The 18,024-nt window shown below is 39.6% G+C and overlaps 1 protein-coding gene across 2 annotated transcripts in view; it reads left to right on the top strand.

Moving 5' to 3' along the window:
• Positions 1–16,003, top strand: part of Klp64D (kinesin-like protein 64D) — a 54,754-nt gene extending 38,751 nt beyond the window's left edge. For both annotated transcript variants that reach the window (XM_028172484.2, XM_028172485.2), the window contains exons 6-14: positions 713–910; positions 1,343–1,473; positions 2,892–2,944; positions 3,572–3,702; positions 5,608–5,684; positions 6,397–6,577; positions 7,564–7,800; positions 10,885–11,010; positions 13,191–16,003. In XM_028172484.2, the coding sequence (XP_028028285.2) occupies positions 713–910; positions 1,343–1,473; positions 2,892–2,944; positions 3,572–3,702; positions 5,608–5,684; positions 6,397–6,577; positions 7,564–7,800; positions 10,885–11,010; positions 13,191–13,322 (1,266 nt within the window). In that variant the 3' untranslated portion in view covers positions 13,323–16,003. The remainder of the gene's footprint in view (positions 1–712; positions 911–1,342; positions 1,474–2,891; positions 2,945–3,571; positions 3,703–5,607; positions 5,685–6,396; positions 6,578–7,563; positions 7,801–10,884; positions 11,011–13,190) is intronic.
• The last annotated feature ends 2,021 nt before the right edge of the window (positions 16,004–18,024 follow it).

The raw sequence follows: 18,024 nt of genomic DNA, 5'->3' as shown, positions 1-18,024 counted from the left end.
CTCCTAAGAGGAAAACCAGTATAATAATTAAAAGTGATAAGTGCTTATAGAGAATTAGTTAAAGAGAAATACGATATTTCGTATACAGGTGGTAGGACCTTTTGTGAGTCCGCGCGGGTGGATACCACCACCCTGCCTATTTCTGCCGTGAAGCAGTAATGCGTTTCGGTTTGTAGGGTGAGGCAGCTGTTGTAACTTACTTGAGACCTTAGAACTTATATCTCAAGGTGGGTGGCGCATTTACGTTGTGGATGCATGGGCTCCAGTAACCACTTAACACCAGGTGGGCTGTGAGCTCATCCACCAATCGAAGCAATAAAAAAAAACAAAAAACATGGATGACGTATTCATTCCAGTCACCTCGAAAACCAAACTATATAGTGTATCGTTTTTTCTCGAATTTTCTATGTGACCTAACTCAGTTAGTTGATTGATAATCATCCAAATCGATTTAAATAGACTCGAGTTCTAGGTGAAAAAGCAAAAAAAAATACAATCGATCAGCGAACATCCTCCTTTTTTGAGGTCGGTTAAAAAGCGCATACATCTATGTTCACCATCACTTATCGTATTAAATCACATTCAGAGCTCACAAACTCAGACTACCACGATTCAAGTGATATAAAAAAATATCTGAATTCGGCTATCGCGTTTCATATGATCTCCGCAAACAAATCGGACACGAAAAATCAGTTTTCCGATATTCCGTCAGGGCTCGGAGCGTCAAAGCAAGACTCAAGCCACCGGGACACGCCTCAAGGAGGCCACGAAGATAAACCAGTCGCTCTCGGTGCTGGGAAACGTGATATCGGCCCTAGTCGACGGCAAAAGCACCCACATACCGTACAGGAACTCGAAATTGACCAGACTATTGCAGGACTCACTCGGGGGGAATTCTAAGACAGTCATGGTAAGCAATTTCTGTGATGTCCACGGGCTCATCATCATGGTGAGCTCGTCGATGTACAAAGCTGTTTTTTTTTCATACCTAACCTGATAGCCTTGAATCATTACTTTTTTAGGTTTTTTAACCCTAACCTACCCGTAAATACGGAATGCATCACGGCTTGGCGGCAAAAATAAACAAGATGTCTACTAGTGCCTATCTATGACCATCAAGAAATGCCATTGACGATCGCTTTTTTTTTTATAGCCTTGAGAGGCTATTTCAGCGTAACCTTAACTAGTAGTGAGCTCACCGGGCTCAAACCTGACGATGTTGCTAACGCTAGCCCTAGCAACAGCAGTGCTTCGCAGCATCTACCACCGGATCGAAAACGCGACCCACTGAGAAGATCCGGCAAGAAACTCAGTGAGCTTAAAGCTGTAATTTTCGATACAGATCGCGACTATAGGCCCAGCCGATACGAACTACGTCGAGACGATCAGCACGCTTCGTTACGCGAACCGAGCCAAAAATATCGAGAACAAGACGCACGTCAACAACGAACCAGGAGACGCGCTACTTACCAGGTACGTCCTTATCGAGTATTCGATACTAGGTACGTCCCTAACGAGTAATAGATATTAAGTCCGTCCTTGAGTAGGAGACAATAGGTGAATTTCTATTGCACTTAATACTAGGTATATCCTTATTAAGTAATAGGCAGTAGACACGTTATTTTAGAGTACTATAATATATTGTGAACATCCCTGTCGTGTAATCTATATTAGATACGTCCTTATTAAGTCAAAGGTAGTAGATACGTTCTTATAGAGTATGAAATAAATACTATGAACGTCCTTGTCGTGTAATCTATATTAGTTACGTCCACAGGTACTCGACAGCGAGTACTAGACACTAGGCAAGTACTAATCGAGTAAAATAACAAAGTGCATGCAATGCAGTGCCAAGTATCAGTACGTATCATGAATTAGAGACCAGATATTAATCTGCTACCGGTTTAATTACCAAAAGAAATGAGAGATTCAACCGTAAATTATGTTTTGATTATGTGTCCAATCGGAATGCATTCGTAGTTATATCAATGTACACTTCACCCTTCTAAAATATTTCTCCTTGCTCGCCTTTAATCAGCTAACTAGCTAATCCGATACCTCTGGCGGGGGGCGAGCAGGGGTTGCAAGAGCCGGCGCCATTAAATATCACCACCGTCATCTTCTCTCATCTCTGTATTTTGTTTTGATTATGTGTCCAACGACGGAATGCATTGTAGTTGTAATATGTAGAATAATATATTGTATATGTAGAATAATATGTAATAAGTTTTGAAGTCGTCGTGGTCTAAAGGATAAGACGTCCGGTGCATTCATGTTGAGCGATGCAACGGTGTTCGAATCTCAGGCGGATACCAATTTTTCTAATGAAATACGTACTCAACAAATGTTCACGATCGATTTCCACGGTGAAGGATCGTCGTATCGTGTATAAAAATCAAACCCGCAAAATTATAACATGCATAATTACTGGTGGTAGAACCTCTTGTGAGTCCACGCGGGTAGGTACCATCGCCCTGCCTATTTAACCAGTAATGCGTATCGGTTCGAAGGGCGGAGCAGCCATTGTATCTATATTGAGACCTTAGAACTTATATCTCAAGGTGGGTGGCGCATTTACGATGTAGATGTCTATGGGCTCCAGTAACCACTTGGGTTGTGAGCTCGTCCACCCATCTAAGCAATAAAAAAATATTTCCTTCTAAAATCTTTCTCCTCGCTCGCCCTCAACTAGTTAATTCAAGACCTTCGGTGGAGGGGCAGGTGGGGGATGGTTGGGGGGCAAGGAGTCGTAAGACCCGGCGCCACCAAATATCACCACCACCGTCACGTTCTCTCATCGCTGCATTCCTCAAAATGGGGGGTGACGTTCCAATGTGACGTTTTAACGTGCGCGTGACGTAATAATAACTATTTTTTTTGACCGCTTCCAGATTCCAGTTGGAGATCGATCAGCTCAAGAAGCAATTGGAGGACTGTAGCAACGGTAAGGCGGTGTGCTAGACCGTTTAGTGTCGTAAGGCGATTCGGGGATTCCCCGGTTCTCAATTCTTTGATGGCGGCGTTCTATGAATAGTTTATTAGTTTTCAGCGAACTCCAACCAGTTTACTGGTGGTAGGACCTCTTGTGAGTCCGCGCGGGTAGGTACCACCGCCCTGCCTATTTCTGCCGTGAAGCAGTAATGCGTTTCGGTTTGAAGGGCGGGGCAGCCGTTGTAACTATACTGAGACGGACTCACAAGATGTCCTACCACCGGTAAAAAGAGTTCGATGTTTTTAATTTAAACTTCAATTAAGCTTACCACAAAAATTCAAAGAGGTTTTTCGGTCATAATATTTTTTCCAAATCAGAAAACTCTAAATGTTAAGTAAAGTTGCAAAAATGTCGTTTAAACAAAATAGCATTCCACCTCTCGATGTATATATCTTTCTGACGCTTAACAGAAGTTGAACGATAATGGAACAGACGCTACGTTATGTTATGGCCTTCTATCTCAAAACGGCTGACATTCACTTTCTGATGTCCATGGACCTCACCGAGGCATTTCGAAAAACTTCATAAATCACTTTCATAATTATTAAAATTCGTTTTTTTTTGGATGATGTTGAACAGAAATCGAAGGGGGCGCCGAAGATGATTTGTCTGAGGAGGACCTCTCGGAGGACAGCGTGTCCGATCCGGAGATGGACTCTCTCGATCCCGAGGAGAAGAAGCTGCGAAAGAAGATGCGCAGAGAGGAGAAGGTACGAGCGCGTTTTTACATTGCCTTTAACATCGGCCGTTGGTTAATGAATGAGAAATCATTTTAGTTGTAGTGACCTTGATCTGTCAAAGTTCGATAAAAAAGTAGGGACAGCAAAAAAAAATATTTATTTTAAATTATTTTGCCTAACTATGAAGACTATTAATATGTTTGTTTTAATGAACCGTACACATTTACTTGAAATGTTGAGTACTGGTCGAGGTAAATTAAAGATGAATTTAGATTATATAAAAAAAAAAACACCTATTTAAAAGTCACTGTCGGGCCCTATAATGTATGGATGGGCGACGATGATGATGATTACTCAAGCAGTGGGATGAGCGGAATCGGCAAACTCGAAGACGGATTACATATAAATTAATATTTTAAAATTCCTACTTTTTTTTACATACTGACTTTACTTATATTTTTCGATTTGACAGCTATGACGTCTCAATATGGCGTAGGTCCATGCACATTCATATTTGAAAAGCATCATAAATACATTTTTACATCGATTAAATGATGTCGCAGGATTGTTTGGGTGATGTAAATTCGACTCTAAGTCTTGATGCAGAAGATCGTTATCGAACAGTAAAAACCCGTTATTTAAATAAATAACTTATTATTGAACGGCCGTCTGGTGTAGTGTGGTAAGTGACATGGTCACTACACAAGGGGGTCGCGGGTTCGAATCCCGCCAAGGGAAGATATTTGTATCATAAATATAAATGTATTTTCCATGGGTTATGGATGTCTATTAAATATATGTGTGTGTATAATAAAAATCTTACATTTATTTTCGTTATCTGGTACTTGTAACACAAGTTCTTTACGAACTTATCACGGGACCGGTTAACGTGGCGTGATTGTTAGTAAATAAAAAATAAAAAAAAAAAATTCGTAGTTTTCGACGGACAAAACAACAAATTCATATGAGCGCGTCCGTTTTTTCACTTAGATAATTGGAAACTGTTGTATTTGCCTGAATGTACATTAATGAATAATTTATAATACATAATTCTATTTAAATTTAAAAAAAATCATAAAAAAACCAATTGTTCATTTTTCATTTTAATCCGCGAATGAAGGAAGCACCAATAACGAATTATTTTCTATAAACCCATATCTGAATCGCGCCAACTACATTTACCGAACGTATAATATGCATTACAAAAGTCCTATTAGTCAATGATCGACGTCGCCCAAAACACGTCATTACGGAACCTCGCGATCTATTAACGGTGCTTTTAGGTACCACAAGCACCGGTCACCGTCCTCGTCGAACCCGTCCCGTAAACTAACCCTCAGACACAGCCCACTGAGTTTCTCGCCGGATCTTCTCAGTGGGTCGCGTTTCTGATCCGGTGATAGATTCTGCTAAGCACTGCTCTTGCTAGGGTCAGTGTTAGCATCACGCCGGTTTGAGCCCCGTGAGCTCACCTACTAGTTAAGGTTACGCTGAAATAGCCTCTCAAGGCTATCAGCTTAGGAAGGAAAAAAAAAAGGCAATGATTCAGTCATCTCGACAGAATCGGTAATGCTTCCAAGTTCCAAGCCAACCGCCCGTGCAGTCGGGTCATTAAAGGTCATTAAATTTCCATTTACATCGATGCGTCATCGACGAACGTTGCGGTTCCATTGCTGGCTTATTTACGCACAGTAAATCTCTGGAATTCGTTGCCATCAGCGGTCTTCCCCAACAACTGCGACATTGGGTTATTCAAGAAAAGAGCATATTCTTATCTGAAGGGTAGGCAACGCTCTGGCGTAAACGCTGGTGACCGTGGGCGGCGGTGAATCACTTACCATCAGGTGACCCGTCTTGCTTGTTTGCCTCTTAGTTGTTATAAAAAAAAAAAAGACGATAATTATTAATTATAATGGTCTCCCGTTTTGTTCGCAGGAGAAAATGATCAAGGAGAAAACTCATCAAGCCCGGAAAGTTCTGGAGGAGAAGAGAGCTGAACTACAAAGGACTAAGTGCGTAACAAGGATAGAAGATAAATTTGGATTTCTTCTTTTTTCTCCTACCTACGCCGAAAGTTCGGTTTTCGTCCCGCTGTACCGGGAAGAAAGTGTAACTTTTTCTCCCTGGGTACTGATGAGTGCGCATGCGCGTTTGTGTCCACGTTTGCTCTCACGCACCTAAAATTCTCCGCCATTGTTGTGCTCGAGTAATTTACAATATTGTGTTTAAAAGTGTAAAAGTGAAATAAACAAAAGGCAATAAAATTTAATAGCGAAGTATTAAACAAAGATGAGTTCATCAGACAGTTCTTATTCAATTAGTAGTAGTTTATTTAAAAATTAAAAAACAGTTCAATTGATTTTTTATGAGTACCGGAACCATTTTTTTTTTTGCTTAAATAGGTGGCCGAGCTCACAGCCCACCTGGTCTTAAGTGATTACCGGAGCCCATAGACATCTACAACATAAATGCCGCCATCCACCTTGAGATATGAGTTCTAAGGTCTCAGTATAGTTACAACGGCTGCCCCGCCCTTCAAACCGAAACGCATTACTGCTTCACGGCAGAAATAGGCAGGGTGGTGGTACCCACCCGCGCGGACTCACAAGAGGTACTACCACCAGTAACCTATAGACGTCCCTATGCGTATGCCTTAGTATGGATTAGCTTCAGACCCATGATAGACTACAAAGAGTTTAATCTAGAACATTCCAAACGTTACAGAAGACAACAGGAAGAGTTGAAAGATAAGCTGCAGCGTCTCGAGTCTAAGGTTCTGGTGGGCGGTGAAAACCTCCTGGACAAAGCGGACACCCAACGCAGACTCCTGGAGCAGGCCGCCCGGGAGCTCGAGCTCAGGGCCGCCAACGAGCTCAGGCTGAAGGAGGACTTGCAGAAGAAGGAGGTGAGGTGGTGGCACTTAAGTTACACAAGATGCTGTTTCTGCTTGGTCATATCATTGCTGATGCCAACGGGCGACCATGACCACTCACCGTCAGGTGTATGCTTAATATTCCAATTAATCGCAATAGTACTTCTTGCTTAGATAGCTTGCCTCATCATTCACCATTCCCCTGCCCTTCTCCGAGTCACCTGGGGTTAATCCAACACGGTATCTCCTTCCACACTCCTCTTCTGAAGTCGTCGTGGCCTAAAGGATAAGACGTCCGGTGCATTCGTATCTAGCGATGCACCGGAGTTCGAATCCCGCAGGCGGGTACCAAATTTTTTTAATGAAATACGTACTCAACAAATGTTCACGATTGACTTCCACGGTGAAGGAATAACATCGTGTAATAAAAATGAAACCCGCAAAATAATTATATAATTTGTGTTATTATTGGTGGTAGAACCTCTTGTGAGTCCGCGCGGGTAGGTACCACCACCCCGCCTATTTCTGCCGTGAAGCAGTAATGCGTTTCGGTTTGAAGGGCGGGGCAGCTGTTTTAACGATACTGAGACCTTAGAACTTATATCTCAAGGTGGGTGGCGCATTTACGTTGTAGACGTCTATGAGCTCCAGTAACCACTTAACACCAGGTGGGCTGTGAGTTCGTCCAATCCATCTTAGCAATAAAAAAAACACATTTTCTCCTTTCCATACACCTCCATCATATACCATTTCTTCGCTCACTCCCCTCTTACACATATCGTTTTTCACGCAATCCATCCATTTTTTCTACGGTCTACCTCTTTCTCTAAAGCCTTCCACATTCATATTTAAAACTCTCATACCAACCTCATTATTATTTCGTCTCATCACATCGTCTCATACCATCCCAAACGTTCAGATCGTTTGCATGTTAAATTAAAAAAAAAACAAGTCTTAGTTTTTTTTTTACGGCTCTAACACTAGACGTTTAAGCCGTGTACTTTTTGCATTCATTTCAGGCCGAACGATTGGATATAGAGGAACGCTATTCGAGCCTCCAAGAAGAGAACGCTGCTAAGACCAGGAAGCTCAAGAGGGCTGTCCAACTCCTCAACTCGGCTAAGGCCGAGCTCGCTGACCAGCAGCGCGAGCAGCAGAGGGAGATGGAGGGGATCCTCGACTCGATAAGGGCCCTGAAGAGGGAGATCCAGCTAGCCGATCTCGTGCTGGACTCTTATATACCGAAGGAATATCAGGTTTGTTCGTTGATTTGTATTTTTATAGCTTAGAGTGAACGAGCTCACGGCCTGGTGTTAAGTGGTTACCGGAGCCCATAGACAACTACAACGTAAATACCGCCACCCACCTTGAGATAAGAGTTCTAAGGTCTCACAGTATAGTTACAACGGCTGCCCCGACCTTCGAACCGACACGCATTACTGCTTAAATAGGCGGAGTGGTGGTACCTACCCGCGCGGACTCACAAGAGGTCCTACCACCAGTAATTATGCATATTATAATTTTGCGGGTTTGATTTTTATTAAACGACTAGCTTTTGCCCGCAACTTTGTCCGCGTGGAATAGTTCACAAATAATGCTTTATTTTAAAACGAATTTGGTTAGCATAAAAAACGTTATAGTGAGCCAACCTTAACATATAGACATATGCTGTCGCCGACTTTTTTTTAGATCTTTTAAAGGGGAACAACTCTGTCAAACATTATTTTACCGAAACTTTAACCGTTTCTGAAGCGCACGCAGCGGAAGCTCTCAAAAGGGAAAAAAACTCCGATTTTGAAACATTATTTATTGGTGTTCCGCTTGTATTGGTCTTAGCGTGATGTTATATAGCCTATAGCCTTCCTCGATAAATGAGCTATCTAACACTGAAAGATTTTTTCTAATTGGGCGACAGAAGTTCAGTAGTTCCTGAGATTAGCGCTTTCAAACAAACAAACTCTTCAGCTTTATAATATTAGTAATTTAAGGTTTGTTGTAAAATAATTAAATTAAATTTAACATGTCACAGTTAAGGCAATTTTCGGATTGCCAAATAGCAATACTGTTGGTGGGAGTAATGGCAGTAGTGGGGACGTGACATAATAAAAAAGGCGGTAGTCTGAAAAAACGGGACAGAAAGCAGTGTCTGAGATTATATTTCATCCCATATCATCTCATCTCATTTCATCCCAGTTGATTAATGTCTCAAATTAATCATCTTCATTTCATTTCATTATTTTTCATAAAAATAAGAACGTAATATAAATTAAAATAAGACATGACTTAAAGGTCTTAGTTACCAGGTTATAAAATCCCTTAAAAAAAAAGAAAGCAGTGTATTGAGTAGGGAGCAGATATCTAATTGATGGAGTTAAAAATAAAGTTAAAAATATCTAATGGAGTTAAAAATAAAGCAAAACAGAATTAAAGTGAACTATTGCGATCTGTGTATTATTTCCTGACTGTTGGAAGCGGAGTGCTACAGTATAGATAATATTCCTTCACCATGGAAGCAGAGACGTCTTAAACTAGGATGGGGCTCTTGGGCACACAAGAATTTGAGCCCCTTTTGGAAAGTAAAAAAAGCGAATTATAATAACATTTTTTTACTGAGTATGACCATTTATTATAGGTAATCAAATACAGTATGATATAATAGGTCATTAATGATATTAGAATGCTGCTGGTTTTTTGGTTACAGTTTCGATAACGGTTTCTTTCGGGATTTCTGTTGAGCAAAATCTTCTATTATAGGCATAGTATATGCCTTGTAAATACCTTCTGATTACTGATTTGTGAAATAAATGTAATGTGCCGAATGTGATGTTTTGAGAATAAACGTGTGAGAGAAATTGTCGGTCTTTCGGGGCCCCCTGAGAATGGGGGCCCTGGGCACGGGCCCCGTGTGCCCTTATGGTAAAGACGGTATTGCATGGAAGTCAAACTAAGACTAATCGAATTGTGTCCGAATTACGGATATATATATATACCTAGTCAGGTCATAAATTCTGTCACATGTTTAATGTAAAATAATTGAAACAAGTTTATTCATTATGTAACCATTCATATACCAAAATGAACTTAACAAAACATAGATTCTTATGACACTAAAGTTTATTCAAAATGACCGCCGTGATTTTGAATACAGGCCTTCAATCTGCGCGGCCAGTCGTCTATCGCAGCACGAACGAGGTCCATGTCAATATCGGCGGCTGCCTTAATCAAGGATGTCTTGAGTGACTCCAAATTGAGATGAGGCTTTGAGTACGCCTTTTCCTCCAAGTGTTGCCATATCTTGTAATCTAACGAATTCAAATCTGGACTGGAGGAGGGCCAGTCTTCGTGCCGGATGAAGTCGATTTCACGCGCCGCCAGCCAGTCTTGTGTGCTCTTCGCTCTATGAGCTGGCGCCGAATCTTGTTGGAATACGCAGTGCCTGTTATTGAACATGGTATGAGAAACAGATTCCACAAGGTTCATCAGGACTGTATTTTGATACACAACTGCATTCGTTTTTACACCTTTCTCATAAAAATGTACCTCTGTTTAGCCCCAATAAGAAACTCCCTACCATACCATGAGCGAGGATGGAAAATGACCTCGTTGGACACGCGGAATACGGTTGCTCGCTTCTTCACTACTGTGTGCGTACACCTTATCATTTTGTTTGTTGTAGCTCTCTTCTACGGTAAAAATTTTTTCATCCGAAAAAAGAATTTCCCGATTTTTTTTTCCGCGTACCGCTTCAACAAAGCGCGGCATCTCTTCAGTCTCAGGTCCATTAGACGAGCATTCAAACGATGTCCTGTTTTTCTTCGATATGCCCGAAGCCCTAAGTCTTCATTTAACAGCCTTTTCACCGTGGTTCTGCTTAACCCCATCTGAAGGGCCAACAGTTTCTGCTTACGTTTCGGATTTCTTTGAATTCGCTCCTTCACAGCTTTTATCACTGCTGGAGTCCTAACAGACCGAGGGCGACCACTTTTTGACCTGTCATCTACACTAGAGTCTTCATTGTATCGTTTGATGGTACGATAAACGAATCTTTTGGTTATATTCAAATTTTTCAGTATGTTAAAAATTTGAATTGGCGCGTAACCGCCACGATGCAACGCAATAACTGCAACACGGTCTTCTTTAAGCGTCCACTCCATATTTAAAAATGAGTAAAATTCTACAAGTATACATTTTTATTTTCATGAACAATTCGAAATTCGAATTCAATAAACTTTTTTGTGGCCAGCATTGTAAAAGAAAAGTTTTTACTGTGTGACAATACTTATGACCTGACTAGGTATATATATATATCAGTCTGCAATCTGATTATCGATGTTCCTCAGGCCCTGATCGACAAGTACGTGCACTGGAACGAGCAGCTCGGCGAGTGGCAGGTTCGGTGCGTGGCCTACACCGGGAACAACATGAGCTGTCCATTGCAGCCGCGACACGCCGCCACCAACAAACACGTGAGACTAACAAACTACCCTCGTTTACTTAATACATATGTGAAAAGCAATTGTTTTTTTATTGCTTAAATGGGTGGACGAGCTCACAGCCCACCTGGTCTTAAGTGGTTACTGGAGCCCATAGACATCTACGACGTAAATGCGCCACCCACCTTGAGATGTAAGTTCTAAGGTCTCAGTATAGTTACAACGACTGCCCCACCCTTCAAACCGAAATGCATTACTACTTCACAGCAGAAATAGTCAGGGTGGTGGTACCTACCCGTGCGGACTCACAAGGCGTCCTACCACCAGTAATAAAACAAACTATAGTAGAATTATTTTGTCCGTGCAGTTTGGGTCATAAATAAAATCGGAGCGGTGAAGCGAGTATTTCGCTCTCTCTTCCACTCACGAACCTAAAGCCTTGTTCGGACTAGGCGAGTATTTTAGTCGAGTACCGAGTAATTTAGTAGCTAAATGTGTCTGAGCACCAAAAATTTAGTCGAGTAGGTTAGTAAATAATTTAGTCAAGTCAATCCGTTTTGTTCTATTTTTTCGGGCGAGTAGCGCCTCCTACCACGCGTCCTTGCTCACTGGCTCACTGACTAAACAAGTCCGAACCTGTTGATTAGTCGAGTTCATTAGTGGCCCTTCTCAAATGGGTATCTTTGCGCTGAATTTGAGTGTATTTTCGTTAACAGAAAATTCACACAACTTTCGGACATTCTCAAACTATCGAAGTATTCTTTGGGATCTCTTCCAATGCCAATTCCTTCAGAAGCCATTTAGTAGCTCCTAGTTTAACTCTTCTATCGATCCATTTTCGTACCCATAACTTATTTTTCTTAATCACAGAAATTTCCTCATCCACCTCTTCTAAAATAGCCATTACGATTAGCTTAATCAGTTTATTCACTCTATTGCGTTGCAGCGTGTTCATCTTGCAAAACACCACTCACTTGTGTGCTCTACTGGACCGTAATGAGAACGATTTCTATGCAGTAGCAAGTAGTTTAGCTACTAAATTACTCGGTACTCGACTAAAATACTCGTCTAGTCCGAACAAGGCTTTATGGACGGGCATAGTGATGCGCATTATTGTTGTCGATAAGCGTTATCGATAGTGTATTTAGTTTTGTCATTTTGTGGGTTAGTGATAAAAATATGAAAGAAAAAATCACTAATCGAACACTTACACCACATATCGCCGCAGCAAGTTAACGAGAAAGGCAGAAATTAACATTTTGTAACTTTTTGGGATTTATTCTCATTTCATTGAAAAATTTTAACACATTGTTGATAATAACACGTGCTTGTGCTGGTATATTTTTGCCAACAAGCAAAATATTTGAATAAATTCTGCCGTTTTGGTACAAAACAAATGAGTAGTCATTGTGTCACTAATGAAATTCAGAGAGCGAATGCACAAAATCACATTTCTGTACGACATATTTACTATAATTTGCAGGTAGGTTTGTTTTTATCGATAATGGCGTTGCGCCCGCGCAACATTCTCACCGCCCTAGCCGGCCTATGTTTTATGACCCAAACTGCACGGACAAAATAATTCTACTATACCCTCGTTGACTTAATATATCGTCTTTCCGCATTAAAAGTGTAGGTATAATTTCCAAAAATATTCGAAATTGAGTTAATATGCGTAAACATTTGGTATCGCCAGTATTTTTCTCATAAATACTGGTCAAGAGAGCGTAGTTTAGTTTTAGTTTTTTTTTTAATTTACCTATATTTTGACTACTATTAACAAAATTAATACATAATTTTATCTTACTTTAAAAGACAGATAATGTAACTGGTAAAAAATAAAAATAAATGTTGCAAAGATGATTGGTATTCAAAATATCACATTAAACCTTTAAAACATTCTCCTGTAAAATTTGTATGTTTTGAGATTATACAGTTTTAACGCGAGATGACGATATAATAATATGTGAGTAGCAATTTCTTTTTTTATTGCTTGGATGGGTGGACGAGCTTACAGCTCACCTGGTGCTAAGTGTAAAATTTATTTCTCAAGATGGGTGGCGACCTTTACGTTGTAGATGTCTATGAGCTCCAGTAACCACTTAACACCAGGTGGGCTGTGAGCTCGTCTACCCATATGAGCAACAACAACAAAAATCCGATATGCTTGGAGCAGTCGGCTTATAGTGATGCGGCCCTTGGTCCCCGGACAGATGGAGCAGCCTGACCTATCAGACAGGTATCTGTCGTACGCAACGGTGAACAGCCGCGGCACCTCACGGCTCGCGCGACCTCATTCATCCGCCGTGCCCCGACCTCACACTGCTTTGAGACAGCGACAGTAGACAACCACAGTGCGGATACCGGCCATCAGCCTCGTCCGCCTGTACGGTTTCACAACACCCTGTATCTCTCTAGGAATTTGTCGAAAATTGTACCAGTAATTTTGAATGTAAGTTTCGTCACTGTCACTCTAGTTTAAATACGCAACAAGAGAGCGAGTAAGCTATAGTTTTGAGAGCCTCACGCTGTACGTAACTATTTAGAAATATTGTGTATATTTATTGTTTTTTTTTTTTTTTTGAAATTTTGAATTCGGAACATTATTAATCTTTGAAACTGGATACATTCTCCTTTTCTTGGTAGGTCTAATATCAGCAGCTATGATATTATTAATTTTATTTAAAAAAAAAATTGTATCGATACAATAACTTGCCAACCCTAAAGTGGCGGTAAAATAATTTATTTCGAATTCCTTCGAATCCGCGTACACTTTCCGCCATTATAAAATATATAAAATATTATAAGTTATTATAACAATAATTTTGTTGATATGGCATATAAAAAGAAAAGTTTTTATTTATTTTTTATTTCATTTATTGATCTCACTTTGATTTGTTTGTTTTTTTTTTGTGCTTTGATACCAAACTTTATGAGGAAATTCTCTCATAATATTAATTTAAAACACTTAAACTAGTCACATTCCAGGCAACATGATTTATAAATGTTTGTATTAATAACAGTATTATTGTTCTAGTTTATTTTATTCTTAATGCTTACATTGTACCTATATTTGATTAGAATATTAAAAATTTTTATCAAATTTTGATGTATCCATATCGGGTGTGGCAATAAGGCTTTTGGCCAAAAAGAGCATTGCCAACAAAATGGTGTTAAAAATATATAAATACTGCAAAACTAAAATGTAACCGGTGTTTAAAATGATAATAATAATAAAAAAGTTTTTGGATAAATTCGAAGTGTCATTTTTTTTTGTTGCCCTTGTAAGCAGAAGAGCATACGGCCTACCTGATGGTGAGTAGTTACCGTCGCCCATGGACATCAGCAATGCCAGGGGCAGAGCCAATACGCTGCTTACCGAATTTCTGATTTAGGGGCTTTTTGGCGGGAACACGCGCAGTGAAGTCGCGTGAACTGTTTTATTTTGTGGATTTAGTATTTCACCGAGCTTAAAGCTGTGATGATGGTGGCTTATTAACAATTTTAGCGTATATCAGAGTGCACGAGTGGGGGGAAACTAAAGTAGTCGGACGTATCTCCTCGAGTCCCTCTAAAGAATCCACTGAACTCTCAGTTAATTCCTACAATCCTACTGGAAGAATACGTCATTTCATTATATTTCATTGGATTACAATTAGATTAACTTCATTACAATTTGCTTCATTTTTCAGCGCAGAATGTATATATGTCTATGCATTTATCCATATATTAATTGAAGGATCTTTTTTTATAAAGTCGACACTGGCAACATTAGCGTTGCAAGTTACGATTGCCATTTAAAAGAAAATCAGCGATTTCTATGAAACATTTCACTTTACTTTTTTCCCCACCTATGCTGATAACCTTGAGAGGCTATATCAGCTTCCCCTTGACATGTAGGTGAGCTCACGGGGCTCAAACCGGAAGTGCTGCTAACACGAACCCTAGCAAGAGCCGTGCTTCGCAGAATCTACCACCGGATCGGAAACGCGACCCGCTGAGGAGATTCAGCGAGAAACTCAGTGGGCTTTCACTTTACGCGGCAGACGTACACTAGTCAGAGACCCGCGGCTCTGACTCCCCGGATCCAGCTCTTCCGCGAAATGTTTAGTCCAGACACGGAACATTACTTACTTGTCTTATGAGTAAACGAGATAAGACTAGTAAACATTTTCGAAACACAAGACTATAAATATGAATGTTAAAAAAAATGACTCTTTGAATAAAATTCAGTGTTCAAGTCAAATGCAATCATGAAATGAAATGAGATGACATGTTATGGGATGAGATATAATGTCAGTAAAATGGTGGTCATTTACCGAGACTTTTTAAGTGGACTTTTTGGAGGATCCCGAGAAGTTACGTCCAGCGGCTTTGTACTATTTTTCCATATTTGTGCATTTTTACAGATACTAAACAGTTAATAAACCACCGTTTTTACATATTTAAACCTGAAGAAACACTAAATAGACAAAATAAAACAAATCACACCACTTCACTCCTCGCGTTCCCGCCAAAACCTATGAATAAATTTCATTTGTGTGCTACTCATATTAGGCCATATTAGGCACTTTTGGTTGACAAGATGGCCGACCGCTTACCACGCACAATGACATTAGTAGTTTGTTTATTAATAAAAAAAATGGTTCGCGTGCAACTTTGTGCACGTGAAAGAAGTAAAACTTCTTTTGCGGTGTGTAGTATTGTGGTTTTCTTCACTTTCAATAAATTGTATCTTTTCTCTCTGGCCGTAACGAATCTGTCGCGAGCTAAATTTTACTCTCAACGCGCATAAAGAAGTTTCCCTTCAAAAGTAACCTTTTTTCATATTTTTATTGCCTACATGTAAATCATGGCACTTTGTGTTTTTATGTACATAAATAATCTGAAATGTCATAAATGAATTTCGAATTTTAATTTATACACAGGATATATTTTTAAATGCGTACCTAATAAAATCTTATTTCGGCACAAGTTTCTAATTTCTGTGTTTTTTTTTATAATATTCGCAATAAATGCTTTTAGATAATTTTGTGTTTTCATTTATTAACGGATACAGAAGTTCGAAGTTCGGATGTTTTGTACCAATAATGGAGAGGGACATTTCAAGAGAATTGATCTATATCGACGCTTGAAAGGCAAAAGCGACAATGCGTGAACTTTACAGTAGACTAATTTAAAGTTGAAATATCTAAAAAAAATCTATTTTAACGAATCTAGCTGTAGGATTGAAATGATTTTAACAGACCTAGAAATTATTTTTTTTGCGCATCGAATATGGTTATTGCCTATCATTTATGTACAAAGCAGTAATTGTCGCTTAGTCACGTTTGCCTTTCAAACGTCGATATGTATAAGTCGTCGCGGCCTAAAAGATAAGACGGCCGGTGCATTCGTATCGATCGAGTGACGCAAAGAGTGCCGGTGTTCGAATCCCACAGTTGGGTACCAATGGACCATTGATTAATTAGTTATTATTTAAATATATGATTTGTGAAAATATAGCCCTATTTAAGAAACTGCTTTTTTTATTTCATTATAGTCCTTTTTGACAATAGGAAATTTATCGCTTTTAAAGATGACAATATATTTAGTACAGTAAATAAAACGGAGCCATTTCCTGAAGAAAAATCAACATGTGACATATTATTCCTTTCAGCCTAAGGTTTATAGGTACCACCACCCTGCTTATTTCAGCCGTGAAGCAGTATTGTGTTTCGGTTTGAAGAGTAGGGCAGCCGTTGTAACTATACTCAGACCTTAAAACTCATATCTCAAGGTGGGTGGCGGCATTTACGTTGCTGATGTCTATGGGCTCCGGTAACCACTTAACATCAGGTGGGCTGTGAGCTCGTCCACACATCTAAGCAATAAAAAAAATAAAAAAAAACATGCCGCGTCTCTCAAAGACACCGACTTGTCCAAAGAAAGCTAGCCATCTTTAACAAAGATATTGAAAAATATTGATTTTTGCTAAAAAAAAAAAGAGAAGAAAAATTATAATGGAAAGAACCGACATTTCGCTTTCGCTGGAGTGAATTTTCTCTAATAAGTAAAAAAAGTCACAAAATCAAAGTAGTATTTGTAGACGAGACATGGCTAAACACCATTCATATTGTATCCAAACCTTGGACCGATGATACTGCACAATCAACCACCAAACTACCCGAATGCTAAAGTCAAAGATCAATTATCACACATACACACAGTCTTTCCAATGCAGGCAATTCGCGCCGTATAGGTATGTGTAGTAACTATATATATTGTTGCGAATCCCAGCAATCAGCGTCAAAGTAGTCAATATTTGTGACAGGAGTTTCGACTATTGCGAGACCACTGGTAATGATAAAATGCCAAAAAATAAAAAAATAAAATTATGAAACGGAAATGTTCCATGCTGTGACACGTTGCAATACATTGTGGGCTTATCCCACATTTCATGCACACACATTTACTCTTCACAATATAAAACTTATTTAATATATTTATTTAATATAATTATTAATACACACAGAGTATACATTCACACATATAACATATCTATTCATATATAGTTACTACATTACATACAAAACAGACATACACACACGACAATTTATCGTGCCGCGTCAATCAGCTGGTCGCCCGTTCGTTCGCGCTGTGGACACGCGCGCTTGGACGGAATGTCGCGGGTAGATCGAAAAGCACTCCTGCGCAGCTGATCGCGGCTAGCCACGCCCCCAGTCGAAACTTACCTCGTACTGAACGCACGTCGCTTTTGCTAATTATATACGGTTTATTGTTTTCGAAGCTTTTGCATCTCTTGTGATAACGCGCTTGCTTTGTGTTTATTGTAATAGTATTGTCGTAAAGTGTAAAGTGTCTTCTGTGTACTGTTTATAAACTGAATATCTATCTGTGCTCGTAACCTTCAATCCTTCATAATTTTAATAATATAGACTGTGTTGTATTTTCGTGTGGACTAAGTATAATTGAATAAACATTTAATTGGTGTGCAAGGTGTCGTACTTAATTTATTAACCGAACACCGTCGACGCCTACTCAAGT

Source organism: Bombyx mandarina, chromosome 24, assembly GCF_030267445.1.
Source record: "Bombyx mandarina strain Sakado chromosome 24, ASM3026744v2".
Taxonomy (NCBI): Eukaryota; Metazoa; Arthropoda; class Insecta; order Lepidoptera; family Bombycidae; genus Bombyx; species Bombyx mandarina.
Note: the sequence above shows the minus strand (reverse complement) of the source record. Positions and strands in the feature narration are given on the sequence as shown.